This window comes from Chinchilla lanigera, unplaced genomic scaffold (assembly GCF_000276665.1).
Source record: "Chinchilla lanigera isolate Chin_1 unplaced genomic scaffold, ChiLan1.0 scaffold00013, whole genome shotgun sequence".
In the NCBI taxonomy this organism is placed as follows: domain Eukaryota; kingdom Metazoa; phylum Chordata; class Mammalia; order Rodentia; family Chinchillidae; genus Chinchilla; species Chinchilla lanigera.
In genome coordinates, this window is record NW_004955414.1 from 13,428,447 (window position 1) to 13,455,719 (window position 27,273).

The 27,273-nt window shown below is 36.4% G+C and overlaps 1 protein-coding gene across 3 annotated transcripts in view; it reads left to right on the plus strand.

Moving 5' to 3' along the window:
- The window catches only part of Nars2 (asparaginyl-tRNA synthetase 2, mitochondrial (putative)), a 117,264-nt gene that overhangs the window by 17,696 nt on the left and 72,295 nt on the right, over positions 1 to 27,273 (plus strand). For 2 of the 3 annotated variants that reach the window (XM_005379814.2, XM_005379815.2), the window contains exon 6: positions 26,041 to 26,135. In XM_005379814.2, the coding sequence (XP_005379871.1) occupies positions 26,041 to 26,135 (95 nt within the window). Of the gene's footprint in view, positions 1 to 5,222; positions 5,309 to 26,040; positions 26,136 to 27,273 lie in introns of those variants that run through there. The other variant, XM_005379816.2, reaches the window with a different exon arrangement.

Consider the following 27,273-nt stretch of genomic DNA (forward strand, 5'->3'; position numbering starts at 1 on the left):
TCATTATGGAGATTTCCCAAAAGTCTAAAACTAAAAATTCCATTTGAAGAGACATATTATAATGATACATGCACACCCATGTTTATAGCAGCACAGTTCATAGCAGCTAAACCTGGGAAGCAGCTTATGTATTCATCAACACATGACTGGGTAAACAAAATGTGGTATTCACATACGATGGAGTGCTACTCGGCCATAAAGAAAGATAAACTTGAGTCAGATGTAGGAAAATGCACTTTAAGACCAAATGTTAAGTGAAATAAATCAGAAGAATTAAGTACAAGCATAAATAAATTACATAGTTTCTCTTATATGAGAAACTCGAAAATATAAACACAGAGAGCAAAATAAAAGATAATAGGATATAGGGGGATAGATTTTTCTCATATGGGAAGGGAATCAAGAGATGAAGGGAAGAGGGAAAGAGGATGACAAGAGGAATTAAGATGTGTTATGTGCATGTACCAGCCTCATACAAGGATGTAAACATCATGTGCTTCAAACAGTTACTAAGAAAATCCATAACAAAGCAGCTTAAGATCACTTATAATAGTCACATACTTAGAATTTGACAAAAATTATGTTTAACTTTAAAAATTCGACTTTTTACTTAGTTTTTTTGAAAAAAGCACCTGAAATTATCAGTGCTAATCCTTAAAAAACCTTCCAAATGTTGTGATTTTCCTGCCCTGCCAACCACGTTACTTGCACTTTGAATAAAGGAGTGAATTTTTAAGTTCATACTCCATTTGCGAGATTTTTTTTTTTTTGCAAACTCAACTCAGTTAATATTTTTGAATGTGTCATGTTTTGAAAAATAAAGTAGAAAAGTATATATATATATTTTCTTTTCAAATTCTTTTGCTAATGCATTTTCATAAGAAATTACTTATGTTCAAACACTTAGTTTAATCCTTTTTTAGCAGTCATTTTTTGAACTCCTAGTATGTGCTGGGCACTGTCAACCCATCCCCCTTGTAGGTTAAAAAATGAATAAATAAAACTGAACTAACAAAAATCCCACCAATTTTTCTTAACTTGCAAGTAGTTAAAAACCTTTTATTTACCAGTTTTAAAACTGTCAAATCATTGACCAATACTATACTAATGGACAACAGAACTATATGAATAAATCATATTTTTTGTATTATCATTTTTTATTTACCAATTTTTTATCCCTAAAAGTGAGGATTATTTTTTTATAGACTTGGTTGATTCTGTCAACTGACAAGATTTGTATGTAACTTTTGTTTCACTGCCTTCTGACCCTTGGTAATGATACTTCATCTTTATGTTATTAAACAAAGCATTCACTGGGAGAAGTTACCCTGACATATTAAAGTCGTTATTAAGAATAACAAATGCTATCTTTTTTCATATATGACCTGAAGAACTCGTGATGTTAATTAACTTTCTGGAATAAAGTAGAATAAAAATACATTTTAAAGTAGGAACGTTAGCATCTGTGTATATGTTTTTAAAGAAGTAACAAATGACAAAATACCAGTATATTCTAAAAAATATTCTCCTTTAGTTGTTTGTTTTCCCTTTGCTTCTTGATATTCTTCTGAATATTGAAGTGAAGAAAAATTAACTTAAATACAGTTCATAATCCCTTAATCTAAACCACTGAATTACAAAATAAAGGCAGAGAAGCCAAAGTACAATTTAAATGAATTTTTACATAAAAAGGTACTTGTAGAGAGACCCAAATTAAACAAGTTTAAATAATTCTTCAACAAATTTTAACAATGATAAATGTAGAATAATTGGTATGCTACCACGGAAATCTCCTAAGCAGATCTGAGTGATTCTAATATGTGCATTTTGACCTCTGAACAACACTAAGCCTTTTACCAAGTAAATATGACTAGGAAGAGGGGAAAACATATCTTCCTAAAGCAAAATAAATGAGAAGTGTTCCATGTGCACATTATTTCAGGGATAGGAAGAGGAGTTTTACATAGTGGAAGTAGACTTGGCTCTTCAGAGTGTCCAGAAAGACACACTCTTGGATTCACTGATCCTAGGTCAGGGTCTGAAGAAGTTTTCAGTAATCAGTGACTTTTATGCCATCTGTAGCCTGCTGTCTTTGTTGCTTTCAGAAGTTTAACTACTATAGTAAGACTTATCTTCAACCCTTTATCCTTTGGAAGTAGTCCTTTTTTTTTTCTTTTCTTTTCAGTACTGATGATTGATTCCAGGGCCATCTCACTGGATTCCCAGCCTTTTTTTTTTTTTTTAATTTTGAGGCATCATCTAAGTTGCTCAGGCTGGGCTCAGACTTGGGGTCATCCTGCGTTGGCCTCCAGAGTGCTAGAGTTACAGACATGTGCCACCATGCCGTGCTTCAGTGCTCTTATTTTCATCTCACACACCTCTCTCATTCCAAGATTCATTGTTAATTTCCTCTTAGCTGCTGGTGGAGGCAAAAGGACACGAATCTGGTTGGTCACTTTTAGGAAGAGGTGGAGTTTTACATTTAAATTTTTGCTTCTCTTAATAGCATTTTTTCCTATGACAGCACTGAAGTGTCAGTAATCATTTAAAGATAAGGATGCCTAGTGTACACCCAGGTTTGAGGCCAGTAAGACTGTAAAGAAGCACGGCAGGAATATGTATTTCTAATACTCCTAATGAGAAGTGAATATCCGTTTTATCATTTTAATTTTCTTTCCTTCATTCCATTTCCTTCTTTTGGACTCTGGATATTTGTTAAGGCTTGGAGCCTGCTGAATACATATGTAAAAAGTTGCATTCAAAGCATTCATTTGTTATTCAGCAGACATTTGTTACCATCTGTGTTCAAGATGCACTGCTAAGCTTTATGGGAGTATAAAGATGTAGTTGAGGTTCTGTACTGTAAAGTTGGTGAGTTGACAGTAGTTGTTGAAGGAAAGTATGCTTTTATTCACCATTGATATTACTTCTTCTACAGTATTGTTTTGCTTCTTGGTCTTGAAGCTCTGAGTTCCCAAATTATGTTTGATCTTTATAATTCTGGAGCAACTGTGGATGGTCCCCAACTTAGGATAGTTCAACTTACAATTTTTTGCTTTAACCTCAGTACAAAAGGGATGAGCATTCAGCAGAAACCATATTTTGGTTTTGTGGTGCTGGAGATTAAAGCCGCGACCTTATGCATGCTAAGCAAACATTTCCTATTGAGCTGTACCCCAGCCCAGAAATCATTCTTTAAATTTTGAATTTTGATCTTTTTTCCTGGACTGTATCTATACCCTGTCATGATGCTGGGCAGCAGCAGATCCCAGTTAGCCACATGACCATGGGGGTAAACAACCACACCTACTACACTGTACTGTGTTGTCAAGCTGTGGTGTTCAGTCGGTCACATGTATTGAATGCATATCTGAAGTTTATAGTTTATCAGAATGTAGCCCCATCATAAGTCCAGAAGTTCCTGTAGTTTGTCTCTGAGAAGATGATAGAGATTAAGGCCAGAATTAGAGGCTGTGGCAGATTAGAAATTTCTGAGGAATAAGGTAAACTGTATATACATTTCCAATTACACTGTTACCAGTTATAAGCATTATGGAATATACAGCAAAATATCATCACAGAGGACTGAGTTGGTTGGTCAAAGAAGTCTTCAAGATGGACATGTAACTTCACTGTACTGTACCTTAGGGAGAGTATTCCAAGAAATGAGAACAATGTGAGAAGAATTGGAGAATTGAATTAAGCAAGAGGTTTTTATTAGACTAAGGGTAGAGATTAGAAGGCTTATATTGATGAATTATAAAAAAATAAAGCTGGCTAGCCTTAGAATGAGGAATTGGAGCAGGGTTTCTAGAAAACAATTTTATTAAGACATACATCATGTACCATAAAATTCACTCACTTAAGAGTATACACTTTCATGGTTTTTAGTACATTTAGAGTTGTGCAGCCAGTCACCAATTCTCATTTGAGGGCGTTTTCATCACCTTCAAAATAAACCCTGTGCTTATTAGCAGCCCGTTCCTGTCCCCACCCTGAGCTCTGACTGCTGATCTACAGTTATGCTCTTTTCTGGAACATTTCATATCATATGATCATACAACATACGGTCTTTTGTGTCTGACATCTTCCACTTAGTTTTGCAGTTCGTGTTGTAGCGTATATCTGCACTTCCTTCATTTTTATACACCGCTAGTAGTTCATTGTGTGATGTGCCACGTTTTGTTTGTCCTTTTGTCACTTGATAGGCATTTGTGCTGTTTCTGTATTAGCTACTATGAATAATGCTACAGAGGACACTTAAGAAAAGGTTGTGAATATCTGATTTCATTTCTTTTGGGTGGAACTTCTGATTCATGGTAACTCTGTGTTCAACATTATGAAAAACTACCAAATTGTTTTTCAAGGGGCTGCACCATGCCACACTCCGACTAGCAGTGTATGAGGGATCCAGTTTCATCGCATCCTCTCCTACACTTGTTATTTTTTGTTTCTTTGGTTGTAGTCATCCTAACAGATGTAAAACGGTATCTCAGTTGTGGTTCTGATTTGCATTTCCTGAATGACTAAGGATGTTGGCATTTTTCTCACGTACTTATTGACCGTTTGTGTAATAAGGAGGAGAAGTCTCTATTTTTTAATTGGTAGTTTGTCTTCTTGTTATTGACAGTGTTGTAAGAGTTCTCTTATATATCCTAAATACAAATCTATACCTGCCCCCGCCTCTCCTGAAATGGGGAGGCACTGGTGTTGCCCTCAGGGCACACAGTCTTGCATATGCCTGCAATCACCCAGAAATGGCACTGGTTTGGACAAGGCTTTCCCTTCCTAAGACCATTGGCAAACTGATCGCTCTATTATTTCCAGCAAAATCCTGGGGCATAAATTGCCTCACAAGCTGATATATGGGGATAGTTCCCAAGGTCAGTGTGTGACATTTGTTCTGCACTCAAAAGGGCTCTTCCCAGATAACTGCCCCAGTTCCTTTTCCGCAAACAAACAGATCTACAGTGTAGCCCTTATCTGCAGTGAATCGGCCAATCTCCAGTTGCCTTTCACCACAACCGTGCCTCCTTCAGAGAGCACTATTCAGAGCACACTCTATTGTAAGTGAGGTCAGTGTCTTTTGGGAGAGATTTGGGCCTCAGTCTTTTGGCCTGCTTCTCTTCCCAAGCAAAATCTTGGATCTAGAGGGAAGAACATGGATGCTTCTCTTTGACATCTGATTTCAGAACTGAGTGCCCAGAGAAGTGGGTAACAGCAGTCCCAGGGCTCGGCAGCTTGCCTCTCATGCCTGGAACCCATACCCCATGAGCCTGGACAAGAACCTTCCACCTGGGATCTTGGGGTAAACTGAGTCCTGTTCTTGGTCATATCAGTCTCAAGTGATACAGTTCAAATGCTTTCGATGCCTTTGTTCATATGAAGTTTTATAGATTTTCTTGAATACATGTTTCTTCACTTGCTACATACTTTTAGGGCCATTTCCAGACACTTTAAGTGTTGTTTTTTGTTTTGTTTTGTTTTGTTTTGTTTTCAGTAACTTTCACCAGTTACTGAAGAATGGCTCTGAAGAGCTTCCAGTGTTGTCATACCAGAAGTGAGGCAGATAGAAAGGCCATCACTTTGGACTGTTTACCACCATAATCCTCATTTACCTCGCTTGTAAAATGTGAATAGCACAACACTTGTAGGTGTAAGGATTAAGTGAATGACATATACAAAAGCTTCAAAGTGCTAATCCAAAAGAAGGAATACCGTATTCAAGAGTAGGCTGATGGAAGCACTGGCATTTGTCCTTTCCAAACTGTTGTACATTCTAGAAATAGTAATGAGAAGTTGCTGGGTATCAAGAATATTGGTGGCTGTAAATTTTTATGGCTCAGATTTTATGGCAGGTATCATTAAGTTCTGCGTGATGTTTTGAGGTTTTATTTACTGTTACACTCTTACATATTTTCTTTTAAACTTTTTAGATGGTATGTGAGCTAACGTATGTCAGACCTCTTCTGAAAAAACCGTTTTTTCAACTAATATTAAACTTCCCTTGTGCAGCTGTTATTGTACTCTTGTAGTCAGTGGTGACAGCATATCTTTCCTTTGTTTTGTGAAGGTTTCTCACACATCAGTTTTGTTTCCCCATGTAGATTGCATAAGTTTCCTTTAGAGTAGAGTTCTAGCCCACACAAACCTGAAACATTTAAATATTATTGGTTAATATCTTCTCAGAGGAATTTTAGCTTTGCAAATTTTTCAACCTTAAGACTAGCCATTTTTATTGTTGTTGAGATGTCTATTTCTATTCAAGAGGTCCAGTTTCTACAAAATCCTGACCCTAGAATATACCTAGGAGGATAGAATCTCAATTGTTTGTCTCTGGGTATGGGGTCTACCTTTCTATATTTGAAGGTTTGATCCTATGCATATATTACTTAAAAAAGAAGCCAGGCATTATGGAATATGCCTTTAATCCCAGCACTCTAGGAGGCTGAGGCAGGAGGATTGCAAATTCAAGCTTGGCCTGCATAATTTAGCGACTTAGACCCTGTTTCAATGTAAAAATAATTTCTATATAGGGCTTGGGATTTTATCTAGGGCTGGGGATATAGCTCAATGCAAAGGCCCTGAGTGTAATACCCAGAGTTGAAGAAAACAGCATAAAGTACACATTTTCAAAAGTTTTTGAAGCATAAAGTAGTAAGTCACTTTGCTCTATTCTTAACTCCTAGCTACCCATTCTCCTTCCTGTAAGCAGTCTTTGTTATCTATATAGCAACCCAGGAATATTCAATACTACACAAAGTTATACATATATTTTTATATATTTACTATACCAATGGTAGCTTGCTGTACACCTGCCATAGATATCTTGTTCCTTCCAAGAATCTGCTTCATTCTTTTAAGTGTGCATCTTGTTCCAGTCTATCAAGGCGTGCATTTTAATGCATTGAACCTATTCTTTTATTGATGACATTGTGATTATTTCCACTCTTTTACTGTTACCAGGAATGTTGCTTTGAATGTTATACACTGTTACTACCCACATGTGGATATATATAGCTGAAGAATGCAGAGAGTAGTTGCTCATACAAAAGAGACATGTACTGTATTTTATATTTTGATTAACAAATTGCTTTTATATATTGCTCCAACTTTTATTTCAATATGTAAAGGTACTGTTTTTTATGAAACAGCTGTCAGAATATATTACTAAATTCAAATTTTTCTCCAATTTGAATTTTATATACTGCTTTTTTAATTAAAATTTTTAATTAAAAGAGAAAAAACAATACCACACAAAGTTAAGAGAAGTCTTGTTTTCAAGGACACTGAGAAGAGAACTGACTGGAGAAGCTGTTGTGGTTCTTGCTGATTTCACTGTGAAGTGAGACTCTTGTGATTTAGCATTGTGGTTAAAAAGAAAACAAAAAGCATCAATCAGATTGCGAGTTGATACAGCCTGGGGGTACTTCTTTCCAGAAGACTGAGTTGTTTCTTCCATCGTCTGGTACCCACCAAGTACAGTGAATTTTAAAATACTCAAATCCTGTCAGCCACACAGCTGGGCTAAAATTGTACCATTTGATTCATTGTGTAAATATTTGTTAAAGCTTCTTTTTTATACAAAGTATTATGCTAGTGCTCTTTGACTTACAAAGTTATTTCTGTTTTGCCTCTCAGCAACATAAATTTACAAGATTTTTTTAAAGGAGAAAAACAAAATCCTACTATAGTAAATGCCACCAAAACAATGTGAATGTGAATAGCACATTAAAAGTGAATTGTGAGCTGGGCCTGGTGCCGCACACCTTTAATACTGGCACTTGAGAGGCTGAGGCAAGAGGATCACCATGAGTTCAAGGCCAGCCTGGGCTATATAAGTGAGTCTAAGGCCAGTCTGCACTACATAGCAAGACTCTGTCTCAAAAAAAAAGCAAATTCTGGACATTACAAGGGTATGTTTTAAGTGGAATCAGTCTTTTGTGATGAGTTTCTTCGGGGTTGGTTTTCTTGGGGGGTTGGCTTAGTATTTTATTCCTGTTAAATCAGAATCCCTCAGGATGGGACTTATGCAGCATTCAGTATTTTTTAAGGGTCTCTGGGTGATTCCAGTGTACTTCCCAAGGTATGCATGGAATAGAGGAAGACAGTGTTCATGGCTTCAACTTTTCTATAGATAAATCCAAAATTTTATAGCAAAGGAAGAATGAATTTAAACAGCCACCAGTAGGGTATGTTGTCCCATATCCTTGCCAATACCTACTATTTTCAGTGTTTTAAGATTTTACCAATATCATGGATATAAAATGGATCTTAGTGTGGCTTTAATCTGTCTTTCTGTAATAACTATGAGATTAAGAACCTCTAGTTAGGAATGTTGGCCACGCCTTTCCTTTTCTATTTTCTATTGAGTGGTTATTTTGCTTTGATTTTTTTTTTTTTTTTTTTTTTTTTTTAATTCTGGGTAGTCTTATGGAAGATGACTTCTCCCAGTCTGTGTTGCTCTTTCTCTATACTATCATTTGATGGAGAGTTCTCAGTTTTAATGTAGTCAGGTTTCAATCTTGTCTTTTACGGTTTCTACTTGTGTGTCTTTAGAAATACTTTCTAAATTACTTCCTGAGAGCTTCATAGTTGTGCATATGCGTCTTTAATCTGCCAGGAACTAACTTTTGATTGTGATGAGACTGATTTTTTTTCAGAATAGAAAACTAATTATTTTAGTACCATTTATTGAATTTGTCCACTTTTCTATTGTGATTGGAATTGCCAGCGCTGTCATAAGTCAGATTTCCATATACATGCATTTCTATTTCTGTATGTGCTATTCCATTCCATTGTTTTATCAAATATATCCATGCCAGGACCTCCATGTCATAATTGCCATTATTGTTTGAAAAGTTTTGATATGTGGTAGGACAAAGCTGCCCTCCTAATTTTAGGAGTTTTTGGCTATCCTTGATCTTCTCTTCCAGATAAACTTACAGAGCATTTTCTCAAGTTCTCCCAGCAGCCCCCATCTGTTTGACCTTTAATTGGAATAATATTGATTCTGGAGATCAGTTTGGAAAATGGGTATTCATTTTATGGTGTTCAGTCTTCCTGTCCCTCACCGTTGCATGTCACTCAACATATGTAGCATATGTGGGCATTTTTTAATAAATTTTCAATACAGCTTAGTAATTTTCTTTATAAAGAGCATGTATATCTTTATTACATTTATTTCCCAGTGCTTATTATATCTTTCTTTTTTGGTACTAGGAATCAAACTCGGGACCTGACACATGCAAGTTAGGCACATGCAAGTTAGCCACTCCTGCCCTTTAATATTATCTTGTGGTAGTGTGAATGTTCTGTGTACCTTTTCATTTACTGGGTGCAGCATTTATTATACATCTATAGAATAAGGTTTTTTTGTACGATCAAATCTACAGCATACTTAGTTTTCATTATATGTCAATTATTGATCTATTACAATCCTTTCATATATTTTCATTTTTTTCTAATAGGTTATTTTTATTTTTTAATTAATTAATTAATTGGGGTTTTTTTGAGGCAAGGTCTTACCATCTAGTCTAGGCTAGCCTTGAACTCACTGTGTAGACCAGGCTGGCCTCATGCTCACAGCAGTCCTCTTGCCTCAGCCTCCTGAATGCTGGCTGTCTTGGTTACTTTTCTCTCACTGCTGAGACAAAATACCTGATGCCCAGAATTAAGGAATGAAAGATGTATTTAGCTCACAGTTTGTGGAAGTTTCAGTCCATACTCAGCTGGCTTAGTGGCACATGGCAACAGTTTATGGCGGAGGAAAACAGCAAAAGCAACAAAAGCAAAGAGGGAGAAGGAGGCGGGAAGAGTGAGCCTCTTTCCCTCCCTTATATTGTATTCAGGCTTCCCAACCCAGGGCAGGTGTAGCACTCACACCTATAATCCCAGCAGTGGACCATGAATCAATCATAAACTGTAGAAGCCCACCATGACTACCTGAGGCTGTGGGGAGACATCTAGACACAACCCATAACATCAGCATTACAGGTTTACCCCAGCCACACCTAGCTTGTTCTATATATTTCTGAAATTACATTATTAGATAAATATAAATTTGGAATTTCTTCTTAATAAATTAACCTTTAATTATTCTACAGTATAGTATCCCTCTTTCTACCACTACATTTGTCTTGTGATTTATGTATTTTGTCTGGTATTTATTTAATCATACCTATTTATTTTGTTTTAAATATGTTACAAGTCAAACCTAGGGCCTCACATGTGGCAAGAACTCTACCACTGAGTTATACCCCTAACCACCCCACACCGTGCTTGTTTGGTTTTTTAAATCAGTATTTACTTAGAATTCTTTTACTATCAGCTAAAGTTTTACTGTAAACCTTTTATTATCTTATTTTGCCATTGCATCTTGATAGAATATATCTCAGATATTTTAAAAATTCTAATCTCTTAGTCTGCATTTTTTATTGCGTATTTTAGTCTGTTTATATTTATTGTGATTACTTACACATGTAGGGTTTTTTAAAAAATTGTTTATTTTCAGTCTTTAAAAAAAGATTCCTGTTTTTTGCCTTTTTAAAAATAAAATCATTTTCTAATTTTTTTCTTCACTGCTGTTTTAGAAAACCACTACTTTCTGATTCCAAAATTACCCAGTTTCATCCCAGGTGCCTTTTAGAAAATTAAATTGGTAAGTGAGAAGCAAGCAGATACAGTGAATTATTGTTACATATCACTTACCTAAGGCAATAATTAGTCCTTTTTCTAATTGATAGTAATTGAATATATAACATGTATTGAAAAAATATAGTAGTGAACAAAATACACAAAGTTCTTTTCCTTGTGGAATCCTTATAGAACAGGAAATTAAAAAAAAAAAAATAGAGGGTATGGTAGATACTCTCATCACTGTCTCCAAAAATAGCTCCCTGGCACAGTGTGCATCACAGTGCCTATATCCCTCTGTGGTGCCCACCTGCACTTAGTTTGGGCTGGTTTTATGTAACTAATAGAACATGGTAGAAATGTTTAGAAAAAAAGGAATTAAGATTTGTTATGTACATGTATCAACGAATGTAAACACACATCTACTAATAAACTACAAATTTTTTAAAAAGTTACCTTTGCTAGGTCATAAACCTCACAACTGGTGCCTTTGTTCTTTCAGAGCCTGATCTCTGAGGGAGGAAATCTGGCTACAGTAAGACCACCGTACTTTGAGCTAGCTTTTAAACTATTCATATGGGAAAGCTATATGTCAGACAGAGTGTACAGCTGGTTGCCAGCTTTGTGTGCCAAGAGTAAGGCACTAGACTTCTGGTTGGAGAAGTCATTTTGAATATTTAGCTCAATGCAGCCATTTGACTAACCACAAGATACCCCACACAAGAACCACCTCACCAAACCCAGGCAACCCACTGAATTGTGAAAGGTACAAATAGATTATTATTTTAAGCTACTGAGTGTTAGGATGACTTATCCCTTAACAGGATAGTGATTAGGAGTGTGGAGAAAAATAAACTGGAAAAAGAGATTAGGGAAGAGGAGATTCTAGTTTAAAGTGGGTACTCAGTGAAAGCCTTAGTGAGATGTTCTTGTAAAAACACTGTGAAGAAAGTAAGTAATGTTGGTATCTGAGGAAGAATGTTCTAGTCAGAAGGAATAGCAAGTTACAGAAGCTATGTGATTAGAACTGTCTTATGTTTTAAGAAACAACCATGAAGGCCAGTGTGGACAGAGTGTAGTGAAAGAGGGAAAGAGTACTGGGAATTGATACCACACAAGTATTGTCTCGTGCCACATATGCTTAAATTAACAACAGCCTGCCTATATGACAGTGGTCCCATAAAGTCATACTGGAATTAAAAAATCCCTTTCTTCCAGTAACATATCCTTACTTGCCTGTTTATGGTATGCTGCTATAATAAAACTACTGTGCTACCAATGGTATAAAAGTATAGCACATACAAGTATGTATAATACATAATCCTTGCTAGTAATAAGTGACTATTTACTGGTTGTTTTAGTCAGCCATCCCATTGCTGGGACAAACACCTACAAGGTAAATGAGGAGAGGTTTATTTTGGTTCATGGTTTCAGCCCAGGATTGGCTGAATCCAAGCCAGGAACATCGTAGCAGAACAAAGCTGTTAACTTCATGGCGGCCAGGAAGCAGAGCAAAAAAGAGACACCAGAGGGATCTGTAACCCCAGAGGCACACCCGCAGTGACCTACCTCCGTCTGGGCCCTGCTCCCTAACAGCACATTCCCCTGTGCACATCAGTGATGAGTGCAGGGCCCCATGATCCAGTCTCTTCTCCAGGAGTCTCATAGTGAACTGAACAATTAAAATTAGCACACTGGTTTATGTATTTACCATGCTATATTTTATCATTGTCTTAGAGTATACCTCTACTTACAGATAACAGTTTGCTGTAAGGTGTGTGCCATGTTCCATTGGCAGCAGCCTCATGCAGCTCACATTTAAAATGTTTCTTGATTGCATCAGGAGACTACTCAGCCATGAGCGGTGACACATGCCTGTAATTCCAGCAAGACCTCTTGAGCCTAGGAATTTGAGACTGCCAGTGCAATTTAAGAAGACCCTGTTGCAAAAAACAGACATTTTCTCTAGGTTTGTATAAGTATGATCTATGATGTTTGTGCAGCAACACAATCACAATTCTCAGAACATGTCTCTGTCATTAAGGGACTGTGTGACAATGAGTTGAGAGTAGGGGCAGATGGCAGTGATGGCAGTGATGTTCAGTTTCATGAGGTGCACCACTTTTTAAAAAAAACAAATGTAATACTTTCTCCCAAAGTGAAATATAAATCATAAGAAAAATTTTATACACTTAGTGAAAAAAATCTAGTGCTTCAAACTTAATATAAAAAAGTACTTTAATTAGTGTAATTCATTATACAGATGATTTAAAAGAATATAAATAATCTTTATATAGGATTATAGAGAAGTAGTGGCTTTGACAGTTATAAATTATTTATAAGTTGTATTGATGACTTAAATATTATGAACAGTTTGCAACTGGCGGTGATACTTGGTGAAATGGTAAATAATTCTTGGTAGAGTTCTACACTAGACAATGTAGAGCTCTCCCTTGACTTACATAGAGAATGTATTACAGAAAAGTCAGATTATATTAAAAGAATAAAATTCATGTAATTCACTAACATGAATGTTCTCTGGGATGTTTGAAATTCAGGTGATACCCACTAAATTCCAATATCTCTCCATAGTTGCTGTAGTCAAAAATGTGTACTGCAACTTCAGATAAAGGAGTTTGAGTGACATGGGAAGTCTTCAGAGAGTTCCAAATTGATTTAGTTTACTTTCTGTTGCTAATGACAGCACCATAGACTGGGTAAATTATCAAGAAGAGAGGTTTATTTTGACTAATGTTTCTGGAGGGCATGGTTGAAGGGCTGGATCTCCTGATGGCCTTTATGGCCTGATTTTGCTGACAGTCTCAAGGTGGCTCAGGGCATCATGATAGGTAAGACACAGAGAGCAGTCATGCGTGTCTCTATATCTTCTGGTCTCTGCTTCCTCTGATAAAGCCAACAAGATTCTGCAGTGGGGCTCCACCCTAATGAATTTATCTAGTACTAATCACTTCCCAAAGACCCCACCTCCAAAGCACCACAGTGAGATTAAATTTTCTTTTGTGTGTGTGTGTGTGTGTGTGTGTGTTTGAGACAGGATCTCACTATGCAGTTCAAGCTGGGCCGGGTATGGGGGTGCACGGCTGTAATCCCAGTACTCGTGAGGCTGAGGCAGGAGGATCATTGCAAGTTCGAGAAAAGCCTGGGCAGGCTGGCCTTAAGCTCTCTTTGTAGCCCAAGCTGGTCTCGAGCTCACAGTGATCCTCCTGCTGATCCTCCTGCCTCAGCCTCCTGAGGGCTGGGATAACAGGCATATACCACCAGACGCTCAATTTTCTTCCTCATGATACCTTACAATGCAGGCTGGGCATGGTGGCACACACCTATAATCCCAGCACTTGGGAGGCTCATGGGAATTTGAGGCCAGCCTGGGTTACATACACAGTGAGACGCTGTCTCAACAACAGCAACAGCAAGGACCAACAAAACACCTCACACATGAGGCAGGAGGATCGTTGTGAGCTTGAGACCAGCCTGGGCTACAAAGTGGGCTCAAGCCAGCCTGCACTGCATAGCGCGACCCTGTCTCAAAAAGACCAAAAAAAAAAAAAGAAAACAATGGATTAAATTTCAGTACTTGAAACCTTGAGAGACACTCTCAAGCCATATCCAACTCATACTATAAGCAGTGGAATAATGTGTATATTTTAGGAAGAACATTCTCACCGCTGTGTGGAGAGTAATTTGGGGAAGTACAACGGAGGAGAAACCACATAAAAGTCTAGTGCTGGGTGGACAGATAGTGATTTGGAGCAGTTAAAGTGATCCTAAAATGTGCTTGGATCCTGATATTTAGAAAGTAGTTTAGGGGCTGGGGATTTAGCTCAGCGGCACAGCGCCTGCCTGGCAAGCGCAAGATCATGAGTTCGATTCCCGGTACCAGGGGGAAAAAAAAACTAAAAGGAAAAAGAAAGTAGTTTATGCATGTCAGTAAAAAAAATACATTTCTTTTGTTTTTATTATCTATATTCCTGTCCTACATTTTCCCAGAAGTAGTTACACTGTTGGCTAGTTAGTCTGTTAGAGAGCTTTGAACTTTTTAGTGTGAGAGAATTTTTTTCTCTCTGAATAATTGTTTCCATTGCCAATTAAAGTAGAAAAATGGATTTTCCTTTTTTTTTTTTTTAAATTGAATTTTCATGTTGCTATTCTGGGCACTGGAATTCAGTTAAGTAGTCATAAATAAAATGTCACTTTCATAAACATAAACCTTTGAGTTTATGTTTTTTTAGGACCTGTGCCAGTTTATTGTTTGGAGGACTGGAATTTTGTTAAAAATTGGGTATTTATTTTATGAATATGATCCTTGTAGGAAATATTCCATCTACTGCAGGAGATACTTTAATCCCCCCAAGTTACTAGAATATTTCTTGAATAGCATCAAAATGGTGAAAATTTACATCAGCAGTATTCCTTATAATGGCTTATCCTTGAGTACCACAGCCAGAGGTGAATGGCAGCCAACCCTTTTTTATGGTATATCAGTAATTTGCTTTCCTCTGTATAGCAGCTGCAAAAAAATATATTCTTTTAGCAATTGTTGACTGAAATGAAGTGCTGTATTTATATGAGAAGGTGTGAAAGATAAGGAACTAGCTTTCATAGAAAGAAATTTGATAAGATTCACAATGCTTAGTGTCCTTTTGTTCTATAGCTATTTATTGAGTACTTACTATGTTTAGTGATAGTAAAGTTTTTGGCTGGGATAAGTGATTTGGAAACTTACCTCTGGAGAACAGTAGGTTTCCCTCCTCAAGGGTAAGGCTGGAGAATGGGACATTGTACTCTGCATTGTTATTGTCCTGTCAGATAGCCAGAATTAATATTTTTGAGTAAAAGTTAAAATGTTTGATGCCTTTTATCCTTCATATTGGGTACAAATTTGTTTTGTTTTGTTTTGTTTTTTCCAACTTTACAGTGTTTTTCTCCTGTTTAAAAAAAAAAGGCAGCATTGTTTATTCACCTTTTGTTCTGCCCAGTTTTGTCCTCTGATCTTAGAGACTCCAAGGCCCTTTGCTTGTTCTTTGACTCTCTCAGACTGCTCAGCAGGAAAGCAGACTGTTTACAAACAGTCTGAGCTAACAACTTCCTTTCCTACTGATCAAATAGTTGCCAGAAGGAAACCTTTCTCAGGGCTGAGAGTGGGTGTTATGGTTAGTGGCTGTTCTGGAATGTAAATGGACCCCTATTTTAAGAAAGATTATTTTTATTCTAGAAGTTCAGTATACTCCAAGATACACATTTGTAGCAATTGGAAAGTTTGGGAACACAAACTGGGCTTATTGGAAATTATTAGATCAGTGAATGGCCTTCATACAGATTGTTAATAAGCAGGAAATCCTGAAACTAACATAACTAGCAGTAGAATACAGTGTATTGAGTCTGTTGCCTTTGGCTTTAGCTTTTATATATGAAATACAGTCTGATGGCATGCTGGAGCCGTTCGTTTAGAAATGATAGCAGCCACACTTGAGACAGGGCATAATAGGGAACGTAAAACTGCCAAATCACAAATCTGTGGAGATTGTATGACAGATTTAGTTCTTATATTTTGTTTAATGTGATCAGAATTCCTTATTTTGGAATAATATACATGTATATATGTACATACATACATATATATAAATTTTTTCCCCCGAAAGGTGTTTTGTATACTAGCAGGTCTACAGAAAAAAAATATGAGAGCAACTTGGAAGGTGATTGTGCTAGAAGCTGAGAAACCTGCATTCTACTACTGATCTTGCCATAAATTAGTTGCATATAACACGTGCCTGAACACTTAATGCTTAGCCTTCTAAGCTCTAGGTTCTACTTTTACCAAAAAAGAAAAAAAAAAAGGTAAATTAAGATTTCATTTAGCTTTTAACTCAAAGCTTCTTTGATTTTTTACTATTTGTATCATGAAAGGTTTGGCCTCCATATAATCCCTTAATTTGAATGAAGAAAGAAAATAGCACATTCACTGGTCATGTGACGCGTACACATAGTGAATATTCTCTTTTCCTTTGTGATCTTTAAAGGAAACTGCAGACTGGGATAAATAGGACAGTAGCATACTATATTAATTCTAGATCGTGTAGGTTTCTGTGGCATGGTTCAATTTATGCATTCTGTTCTCAACTTTTCCTCTTTGAAATTATGAATAAATAGAATTGGGAGGGATTTGGGGGTAAGGAGACAAAGTAGAAGGTGGAAAAAGCAAAAGAAGGTGAAATACGATATGAATGCTTTGGTGATCATTGAAGTCAAGTAAATTTTCCATTGTGCATTATATTCCTTCCCTCTTGGCAGCTACTGCTGCTTGCTTTCTCCTTAGGTGGAGACAGAGTCGGATTTGTATGAGTTTTTCTACTTTATTCCCTTGAGATCGTAAAACAACTCAGCTATATTTGTTCTGCTGTGAGAATGGATAACTGAAAGACAGTTCACAATATTTGTTTAATATTTCCTTGCACTGTGCTACACACATTCTAAATTTGCTGGCTGTTTTTGGTTTTCCCTTTCTTGGCTCTGCTGTTTTCCGTCTTCTAATGGCAAAATACCCTAGCAAAGTTTTTTTCTTATATGCAATAGATAAAGGCAAAGTTAAATTGTGTTGCTTTAATAAATGTATGATCAGAGAAAAGTTAATTGAGTCATACTTCGGGATAGGAGGGACTTTGAAAAATTATTATATTGGTCTCAAATGGTTTTGTCCAAAAGTCTTGTGCAAGCGAAATCTTATACTGGAATGCAATGTGTAAAATAGATACAAATAATGACTGTTTATCGGGTGGCTCAAATCTACTTTGTTGGAACTGAGCATAGTGGCACATACCTGTAATCTCAGCTACTTAGAAGGTGGAGGCAGAAGGATCTTAAGTCCAAGACCAGCCTCACCAACTTGATGAGACCTTGTCTCAAAATAAAAAAAGGCTAAGAAAGTGAGTTACATCCCTAAGAAAGGCTAGGGATGGAACTCATTGGTACAGCACGCTTGCCTAGCATGTATGAAGTTGTGGGTACAGTTCCAGAACTTTGTATGTGAGGGGTGTATATTGTTTGGTTCATACACTGATCACCTATATGAAAATCACAGAAAAAGTCTTTGTTACACTGGAGTTTGAACGTACTGTAGGACATCTTTGACATGTGCCCCCTAAATAGAAATTCTTAAAATATTTTTTAGGGAATATTGTCATAAGTGAGAATCTACAGTCCACAGTCCACAGTCCTTCTCCTGGTGACTTTTATCTAGTTCCAAGGCTTTATGTGCCAGCTACGTAATGATAGCTGTCAACCCATTTCTCTTCAGTCCCCAGCCTCTCCATATGAGCTCCGCATTTGTAGAAGCAACTGGCTACTTGTTTTCCTGTACAAACTCAAAAATAATATGTATTAAATAAAACTTGATCTCTTCTCTCCAAAGCCTTTTCCTCTTACAGTTTTTTCCATCTCAGTAAAAATTGTTACTATCCATCTGTTTGCTTAAGTTAAAAAAAAAAACCTAGAAGTAAGACATTCATCTATGCTTTTCCTGTCTCCCCAAACCCAGATCTCATTTTTCCATAAATTTTATCAGTTACCTTCAATAAATCCTTTCTCTCCATTTCTGTCAATGTTACTAGTCTAATTGAAGGTGCTGTTTCTTTGCCTCTGACTGGTCTTCCCACTTATATTCTTGTCCCCATGTTATCTATTCTCCACTTAGACCCTAGAATAGTCCTTAATAAACATCAGATTACAACTGCTAAAACATTTCAGTAGTTGGTTTGTTTCCATAGAATAAAATTCAGCCTCTTTATTGTGATCTATAAAGGCCTTGAAATTGTATGACTCTTGCCCTCCTCTCTAACCTCATCTTTTAACACACTCTGGTAGCTGATCCCCTCCAGCTACAGAACCTGCTTAAATGCCTGTCTCTCCACTGGCTGGTCCTCATGCCTGGAATATTCTTCCTAGTTCATAGGACTTCTTGGTTGCTTCCAAGTTTGTATGATTATGAATAATGCTGCAATAAACATCCATGTACTGTGTGTGTGTGTGTTCACAGAAGTTTTCAGCATCTTTTTAGGTGAATAACAAAGGACATAACCAGAATCATATGGGAAGAGTATGTTTAGTTTTGTTAAGAAACTGCTAAGTGTATGACAGAATAATTGTACCATTTTGCATTCCCACCAAGAGTCAATGAAAATTCCTGCTGCTTTACATCTTGCCAGCATTTGGCATTGTCAGTGTTCTGAATTTCAGGCATTCTGTTAGGTAGATAGCATTACTGACTGGCTTTTCAGTATGTTTGATCAGCGTACTGCTTGTGAGTCATTTGCTATGGATCACGTGGTTCATACACCCCTATCCTCAGCCATTAAAATGAGCAGCAGTTAATCTTTTCAGGAGTCTATGAGCCAGAATTTCTTGGTACACCTGAAAGATTAAGAAACTTGGGGTGAATGCTGTACTTAGATGACCTCAAGATGCAAAACTTATCCATATGGACACTGATGTCACCACCATGAGCCGTGTAAAAGTATCGCTTCCTGCCGCTGGATGCAAAAGTCAGAAGTTTGCAAGATGATACTACATGACATTGCTGCTTGCAGATGGAGAAGAGCACATTAAAAGGTACTGAGACAAGGGGCTGGAGATTTAGCTCAGCGGCAAAAGCGCCTGCCTAGCAAGTGCAAGGTCGTGAGTTCGCTTCCCGGTACCGGAGAAAAACCAAAAAAAATAAAAATAAAAAAAAAAAATAAAAGGTACTGAGACATATAGGAGCTAAGAGCAGCCTGACCTGCAGACACTAAGAAAATAGATTCAGGCCTACAACTCCAAAAAACTTTGAATTCTGTTACTAATAGAGCGTCTGGAGGAAAACCTCAAGCTGTAGATAGGAAGGCAGCCCAGCTGACCCCTTCGATTCAGCCTTGTAACATGAGATCTTAGCCAAGTCCTTCTGGACTTCTGACCAAGAGAATTGTGAGCCAATAAATGGGTGTTGTTTTAAGCCACTAAATGTGTAGTAATTTGTTACAAAACAATGGGAAACTAATGCATAGGGAACAGGACCCTACAGGAAATGTTGGTGGAATATAAACTGAAATTGTGTATTCTAGGGAACTTGTACACCCTGTGTACCTACAATGTGTATTTTAAATAAATTTTTACACAGATCCATTAAAGTATATGTATAAGACTATTAACAGTAACTTTTTCTGGGTGTAAACTAAAATAAAACAACCTAAGACTTTATTACTAGAAGAAGGAGTAAAATGTAGCAGACATATATCATTGAATAATTGTAACAACTAAAGGCAACAGATCTACATATCACAACAGTTAAATGGGGAAAAAAAGGAAACAGAATAAGATGCATAATACATTATCATTGTTGCAAATTTAAAGCAATATAAATTGAATATTTAAATAATGACTGCTATGTGCCAAATATAGGTTTAATGTAAATCCACTATAATGTAAATAAAACTTCTGCAACTTATTTCTATGTGATTCAGACATGCCTCATTCCACAGCCAAGTTCAGGTCCTATGTCTGGGTCCTTAAAGGAATTGGTCGCTAAATGAGGAATTGTATATAGTATACACGTTATAACATTCAGAACAAAAAAAATGATCAAAGAAAATGCCAACGTGATGAATTTGCTTCTGTTTGCATAACTTACATGCAGAACTGTAATGTATAACAATATAAAACTACAATACTGTACTGTACAGTCACCAAAAATTACAGTACTGTACCATAGAAGTAGCTATCATAAGGCCACACTGCCGCTCACATTCCTGCATTGGAGTCCGAACATGGGTTGTACCTCAGTCATTAGTCAGAACAGTTGTTACACAGGTAGGTCGGTAAATGAGGAGTATCTCTGTAAGGCTACCCAGTTGACCTAGAACTACTTTTGAAGGAGGACATCCATACCTCCCCATTTGAGATAATACCTTTACATTTACCTATAAATGTGCACTTATTTCTGGGCTTTCATTTCTGTGGCACAGGTTTATTTATGTACCTCTGTCACACTATTTTTAAGACTTTACCATGTTTTAATATTTGGTTAGTATGAATATGCATGGAGATTTTGTACATGCTCTTTCCATTGAGAAATAAATTTGAATCTTATCTCAATTATCGGTATCTCCTATATTTCCGAAGTACTTCCCTACTATAATTCATTTTTCAGTTTTCTCCTTCCTGCAGATAGTAACTCTCACCAGTCACTATGGATTTTATCTATTTAATATAAGGCCTTTTGTATATATTTTCTTTTACTTGGTTTAATATTTTTAAGGTTCATCTATGTTTTAGTATATATAAATAATTTAAACAACATAGGTATATTTATTCCTTATGGCTGAATAATATTGTGTGTAAATCACATTTTCTTTATCCATTTCTCCATTGATGGACATTTGAGTTTCTACCTTTTGGTTATTGCTAATGGTATTGTTATGAACATTTGTAAGTATTTATTTTAAAACTTTGTTTTAATGTTTTTTTATATACACGTAGGAATAGTTACTAACTTTTTCAGAAACCACCAAACTTTGCCCTGGTAACTATTCCTTTTTTTTTTTTTTTTTTTTTTTATTTTATTGCATTATGGCCAGAGAAGATACTTTGTATTTGTGTTAGTTACTGAGACAAAATCTAGTGATTAACAACTAACTAAAATCTAGTAACTCTTCCTAGTTGCTGAGATAGAATACCAAAAGCAGAAAGGTTTATTTGGCTCACAATTTATGGAGGTTTCAGTCCATAATCAGCTGCCTCCAAAGCAGGGTGGCATGGCAGACAGGAGTTGCACAGGAGAAACAGTTCGTGGTGGGCAGAAGGCAGCAAAACAAAAGCAAGCAAGAGGTGATCACAGCTCTATCTCTTATATTTTATCCAGGCTACTTCAGGTGGGTAGCATTGATACCCTTAATCCTCGTGCCCTGATCCTAGCATTGTACTGTATCATTTTCCAGCCTCACACAGATCCAACCACTGAAAAAGCCCCACCACATGAGGCTTTGGGAGGGACATCTAGACACAACCCATAAAATATTATTTCAGTTTGTAAAATTTTTTGAGATTTGTTTTATGCCTTAGTATATGGTCTGTCTTGGAGAAGGATCCACATACATTAAAAACAAAGTGTGCAATCTGCTGTTAGGTTAATTCTACTATCTTTAAGATGCCTTTTTCTTGATTTTAAGTTCACTTAGTTGTTACACATCTGTTTTCCAGAATTCTCATATTTTTAAATCATTTTTGGTTTTTCTGAAGTAGGAACAGGCTTTGGAGATTCCCCCACCAAATTTTACTGAGGACCTGTCCAAGATCCCCAGCTGCCTGCATGTGGGATATGGTGAAGGATGAAATAAAAAACAGGACAACATGAGGAATGCATAAGGGGGCGCTGGGAGGTCAGTGCCTCAGGATGGGCAAAGAGAAAAGACTCCAATCTTGCCGTTCTTTATGGAGCGCATATGCACATTCTCATAGGGGGCAGTCAGGGAACAGCAGTGGCGCTTACCAGTGGGCTGATGCCAGGGAAGGGGTGGTATACGTTTCCTGGAACAGGGACAAAGAAGTAGAATGAGGAGCAAGTTTAGCATCACAAAAGAAACATGTTAAGATCCTTCCCCACACCTGGGTACTCCCCCTCTCTGTATTGTCCTCAGCTGATCTCATTCCGCCCTGTGAGCACCATGGCTTCAGGGACCTTTGGGCCTCAGCCATAGCTGAGAGAAAGCAGGAGTGTCCTCATTCCTGTTGGCCCACAAGGTAAGGCAAGCCCTGCCTCCAGCAGACCCTAGCTTCAATGTATAATTTGTTGTCCCCAACAAGATTTGTTGACATTAATCTTAGTAATTACTTTTAAAAATACTTTACAATGGTTTTTTCATATTGTAAAGTTTATAGATAACAAAACAATAGAGAAGCATTTAAATAATGTAATGATTAATATAAAATAGAAATAAAACAAATTTATAATAAAGTAATATGAATTTCAATCTCCAAATGTTCACGGGTAGCAATGGAAGGCATAATGAAGTAGCATTATATTGGCACTCAGTTATGTAGATATAAGATCAGAACTCATTTTGTGCTAATATAGGAAAAATTAAAATCTAGTCCTAAAGGCCATAAAGACCTTTTAAATATACCAGGAATAGTAGAAATCATTTTAAGTAAATTTGAAATAAAAACCAATGTAAATTATAGACTGAAATATGAAGGAAAAGAGAGAGCATGGTAGTCTTACAAATTTGTTGGCTCTTACAGAGAAAGCAGTTCTTCATTTAAAAAGTGAAGAAATGCCACAGAAGACACAAAAACAACCTCTGTGCGTCTTAAGCCATCTGATCCTTGAAAAAAAGGCTTAAAATATTTGTTGGAGGGCTGGGGATTTAGCTCAGTGGCAAAGCGCCTGCCTGGCAAGCGCAAGGTCATGAGTTCGGTTCCTGGTACCGGAGAAAAACCAAAAAAAAAAAAAAAATATTTGTTGGACAACATCAAATTGAAAAGATTTTCTACAGTAAAGCAGAGAATCAACAGGGTGAAGAGACAGTCTACAGAATGGGGAAAAAAGTTGGCCAGCTATTCTTCTGATAGAGGACTAATATCTAGAAATCAAAAATGACCCCCAAAACCAAATGGGCCAATCAAACAAATACACAAATAAGCTGAATAGATATTTTCATAACAAGAAATACAAATGGCTGATAAATACATGAAAAATGTGCCCAGCATCTTTAGCCAGTAGGGAAATGCAAATCAAAACAAGTCTGAGATTCCATCTCACTCCAGTCAGAATGGCCATCTTCAAGAACACAAAAAGCAATAAATGCAGGTGAGGACATGGGGGGGGGTGGGGGGGAGGAACCTTTATACATTGCTGGCAGGAATGTAAACTAGTACAACCACTATGGGAATCAGTATGGAAATTCCTCAAAAAGACTAAATATAGAAATTTCATTTAAACTGGCTCTACCTCTCCTGGGTGCTTTCTGGAGAGTTAAAGGTATTATACTATAGTGGCACATGCATACACCCAGGTTTACAGCAGCACAATTCATAATAGCTAAACTGTGTTACAACCTGGACTTACATCAGCAGACAAATAAAGAAAATGTGATATATATGACAATGGAGAAATTATCAGCCATAAATAAGGATGAATTTGAGTGATTTATAGGCAAATGGATAGCTCTGGAGACCATAATGTGATGTGAAATAAGTTAGACAGAGGTTAAATATCCCATGGATTCTCTCATATGAGAAGCCCAAAATATGAATAAGGAGTAAAATAAAGGACAGATGGTAGAAAACATGAGGTCAACTTTTTGGAGATAGGGAAGAGGATTGGGGAAGGAAGGAGAGGGGAAAGTGGACGTAAGGGAGATCAAAAATGATCAAGTATGTATGTATGTATATATATGTGCAATGCTTTTATACTAACTGTACTATTATACTAAAACATTTTTATATATATTTTCTATATATGTATATATATTCCTCAAAATGAATGTAATTATTATGTATCACAAACATATCAATAAAAAATTAAAAGTTTAAAAATATAGAAGATAGCTTTTAGTTTGAAATGCTAATATTTCAACTCAGATATTTAAGTTTGAACATATAAGCTCTTAGAAACAATATCCTTTCATTGGTAATTGTATTTAGAGATGGATTTGTGTGTGTGTGGTACCCAGCTCCTTGCACATGCTAGGAAAACCCTCTACCTGTAGCTACACCTCCAGCTGAGAAATAGATTTTTTTTAATGGATTCATAGGGCCAGTATCAAAGTATGTTTGAAGAAATAATAGGCAATTAAAAAAATGAAAAATTTACATATGATATAAAGTATTTTTAGAACAACCAATGAAATTTAATGTACCTTCATTTCATTTCCATAATTTAATTTTTGAAGCTGTTTTTTATAAAAGGATTCTTATCTCATCTGTTACATATTTTAAATTGGTTTTATTGCTTTTATACTGACTGCACTATTAAAACTAAAACACTTTCAAATAAATGCATAGTTTGAAATACAAGAATAGGTAATTTAGTTTCTTTCCAAAAGAATGGGAATAAAAACCATAACTTGATTCGGAAGCTTTTTAAACTATATTGTTTGCCATGTTTGGCCTCCAGATAGCTTTCTTAAGCTTACTTCTTGTAAATGTTGGCTGGCCTTTTACTTGTTTCGTATGGAATAATCTTGTCTATATTGTAACTTTATAAATGTCTCTTTTAAAAATGGGATCCTATTCTTTCTGCTTCATAATTGTAATTAAAGTTAAATATAGGGACTGGGAATTTAGCTCAGCGGCACAGGGCCTGCCTGGCAAGCGAGAGGTCGTGAGTTCGATTCCCGGTACTGGAAAAAAAACAAAAAAAAAAGTTAAATATAACTACCCTTAGGTATATGTAGGTGATTGATTCCAGGACCTTCAGGGACATTAAAATCTGCAGATGTGTGCAGGTCTCACGTAAAAATGTAGTATTTGCATATAACTCATGTACATCCTCCATTCTAAGTACATCTCTCATTTACTTATAGTACCTAACAATGTAAATGCTATGTAAATTGTTGTTAGGCTGTATTATTTAGGGGTTGATGACAAGGGAAAACGTGTGTTCAGTATAAATAGAAATTTTCAGTAGTTTTGATCTGAGGTTGTTGAATTTGCAGATGCAGAACCTTTGTATACAGAGGGCTGAAAGTGTATAATGTGTTTATAAAATCGGTTTTAAGAACTTCATATTTTAATAATAATACTACCACACATCATGTTCAGAGGCTTTTTTTTTTTTTGAGAGAGGGTCTATGTAGTCCACACTAGCCTTGCCCTCATGATGATCCTCTTGATCTAGAGTGCTGAGATTACAGGCATGCGCCACCACACCTGGCACCAGGGGCTTTTACCTTAAGAAACGTTTCAATTATGGGTCAAAAATGGAAGAAATTATGTAATTACTCACATTTAATGTTTTAAATTCATGATCTCTTGCCTTGCTTTGATCATTAATCAGAATTACTTTTTTGTAAGAAGTACATTTTAGGGGCCAGGGCATATAGCATATAGTTCAGTGGCATGGAGCCCGCCTAGCAAGTGAGAGGTTCTCAGTTCGATTCCTGGTTCCAAAAACAAAAAGTGCATTTTATGACAAAAATACTTCTCTTTGGTTATTGTATGTTTTGAAACTGTGAGGCAGACTTCCTAAGTAGGTGTTTTTTCTTTGAGATAAGTGCTGAGAACTGCCTTTGTTTTCATGAGAATGAACAATCCTCACATAGGTTTAATTGCACTTTAATTTGTAATTGTGGCACATGTGCAAATGTGAAAAAGCAAAATACATAATAACTTTTTGTAACTTGTGTTTTTCATTTGCAGCCTTCAAGCAAAACAAAGATATCTGAGGAGAATTTCTTCAATGTTCCAGCTTTCTTAACTGTCTCAGGACAACTTCATCTAGAAGTGATGTCAGGGTACAGAATTTTCTTTTCTCTTTTGCTTACGCTGATTGTAGTTTGGGTGAGAGGGAAATAGTGCTTCTTTTTTAATATTTAAACCTAAAAATTAACTTTATCATTAGTCCACTTGAATATACCAAATGTATATTTAGATTGACAATTTGAAAATGTCCTAGTTTCTTATTTCAAAAAGAATGACATTAGTCTGGACTTTCGTTTTAGTAAAAAATAAACTGAAAAATAAAGGTTGTTTTTTTTTTTTTTAAACTAATTATTCTTGCTTTCCTACTTTACACCTGAGCCAGACCATTTCACTTAAGATTTAAGAAAGGTACCTAGAACAAATGAAAGAAAACACTTTTTCAGTAATTAGATTAAAAAAGACTTTTACCCATAGATCTGTTGTGAGATACGTTGTTACCAAGTCGTTTAAGAGCAAATGAATTTTAGCCACTGTTAGCCCTCTGAAAAGTCATTGTATTCCTTTTCCTTAAATAAGATTGGACAAGAAGCTCTTGTCCTGTGTAAATCCTGTGCTCTGTGTTTCAGTAAGTAATTGCTTGATGCTGACCCAACAAGTACGAAATTTCCTATGTATGTCTTTGTTGTCTCATATAGGAATTGTGACTTTAAAAATATCTCAGAAAATAGTCTGAATGAAAAGAAAGAAATCTGTATTATTCTCTGTATTGTTCTTAAGGTATGCAGATGCAAAAACTCAGGGAAAGCAATAGAATAAATTGTATGTTTATTTGTGTACACATTTTGGCAGGATGGAAGACCAGTGGTAAAATAAAGATAATAAAGATGTTCTTGAAAGTAACATATACTTATTTTCTGATTTATCTTTGAGACAGAAATATGTTTAATAGTTTCTTTAGTAGTAATTGGCAGTGTTATCAAGAATACTATGCAGAAAAACTGTCATCGTAGTAGCTCTACTGTTGGATTTGCAGAGCTGGCTGTGGGTAAGGCCATGTCAGGCATGTCATGATTAAGTTTCTTACGCCTGTGAAAATATAATTTTCACCGGGCGTGGTGGTGCATGCCTATAATCCCAGCACTAGGGAGGCTGAGGCAGGAGGATCGTTGTGAGTTTGAGACCAGCCTGGGCTACAAAGTGAACTCAAGGCCAGCATGAACTGCAAAGCAA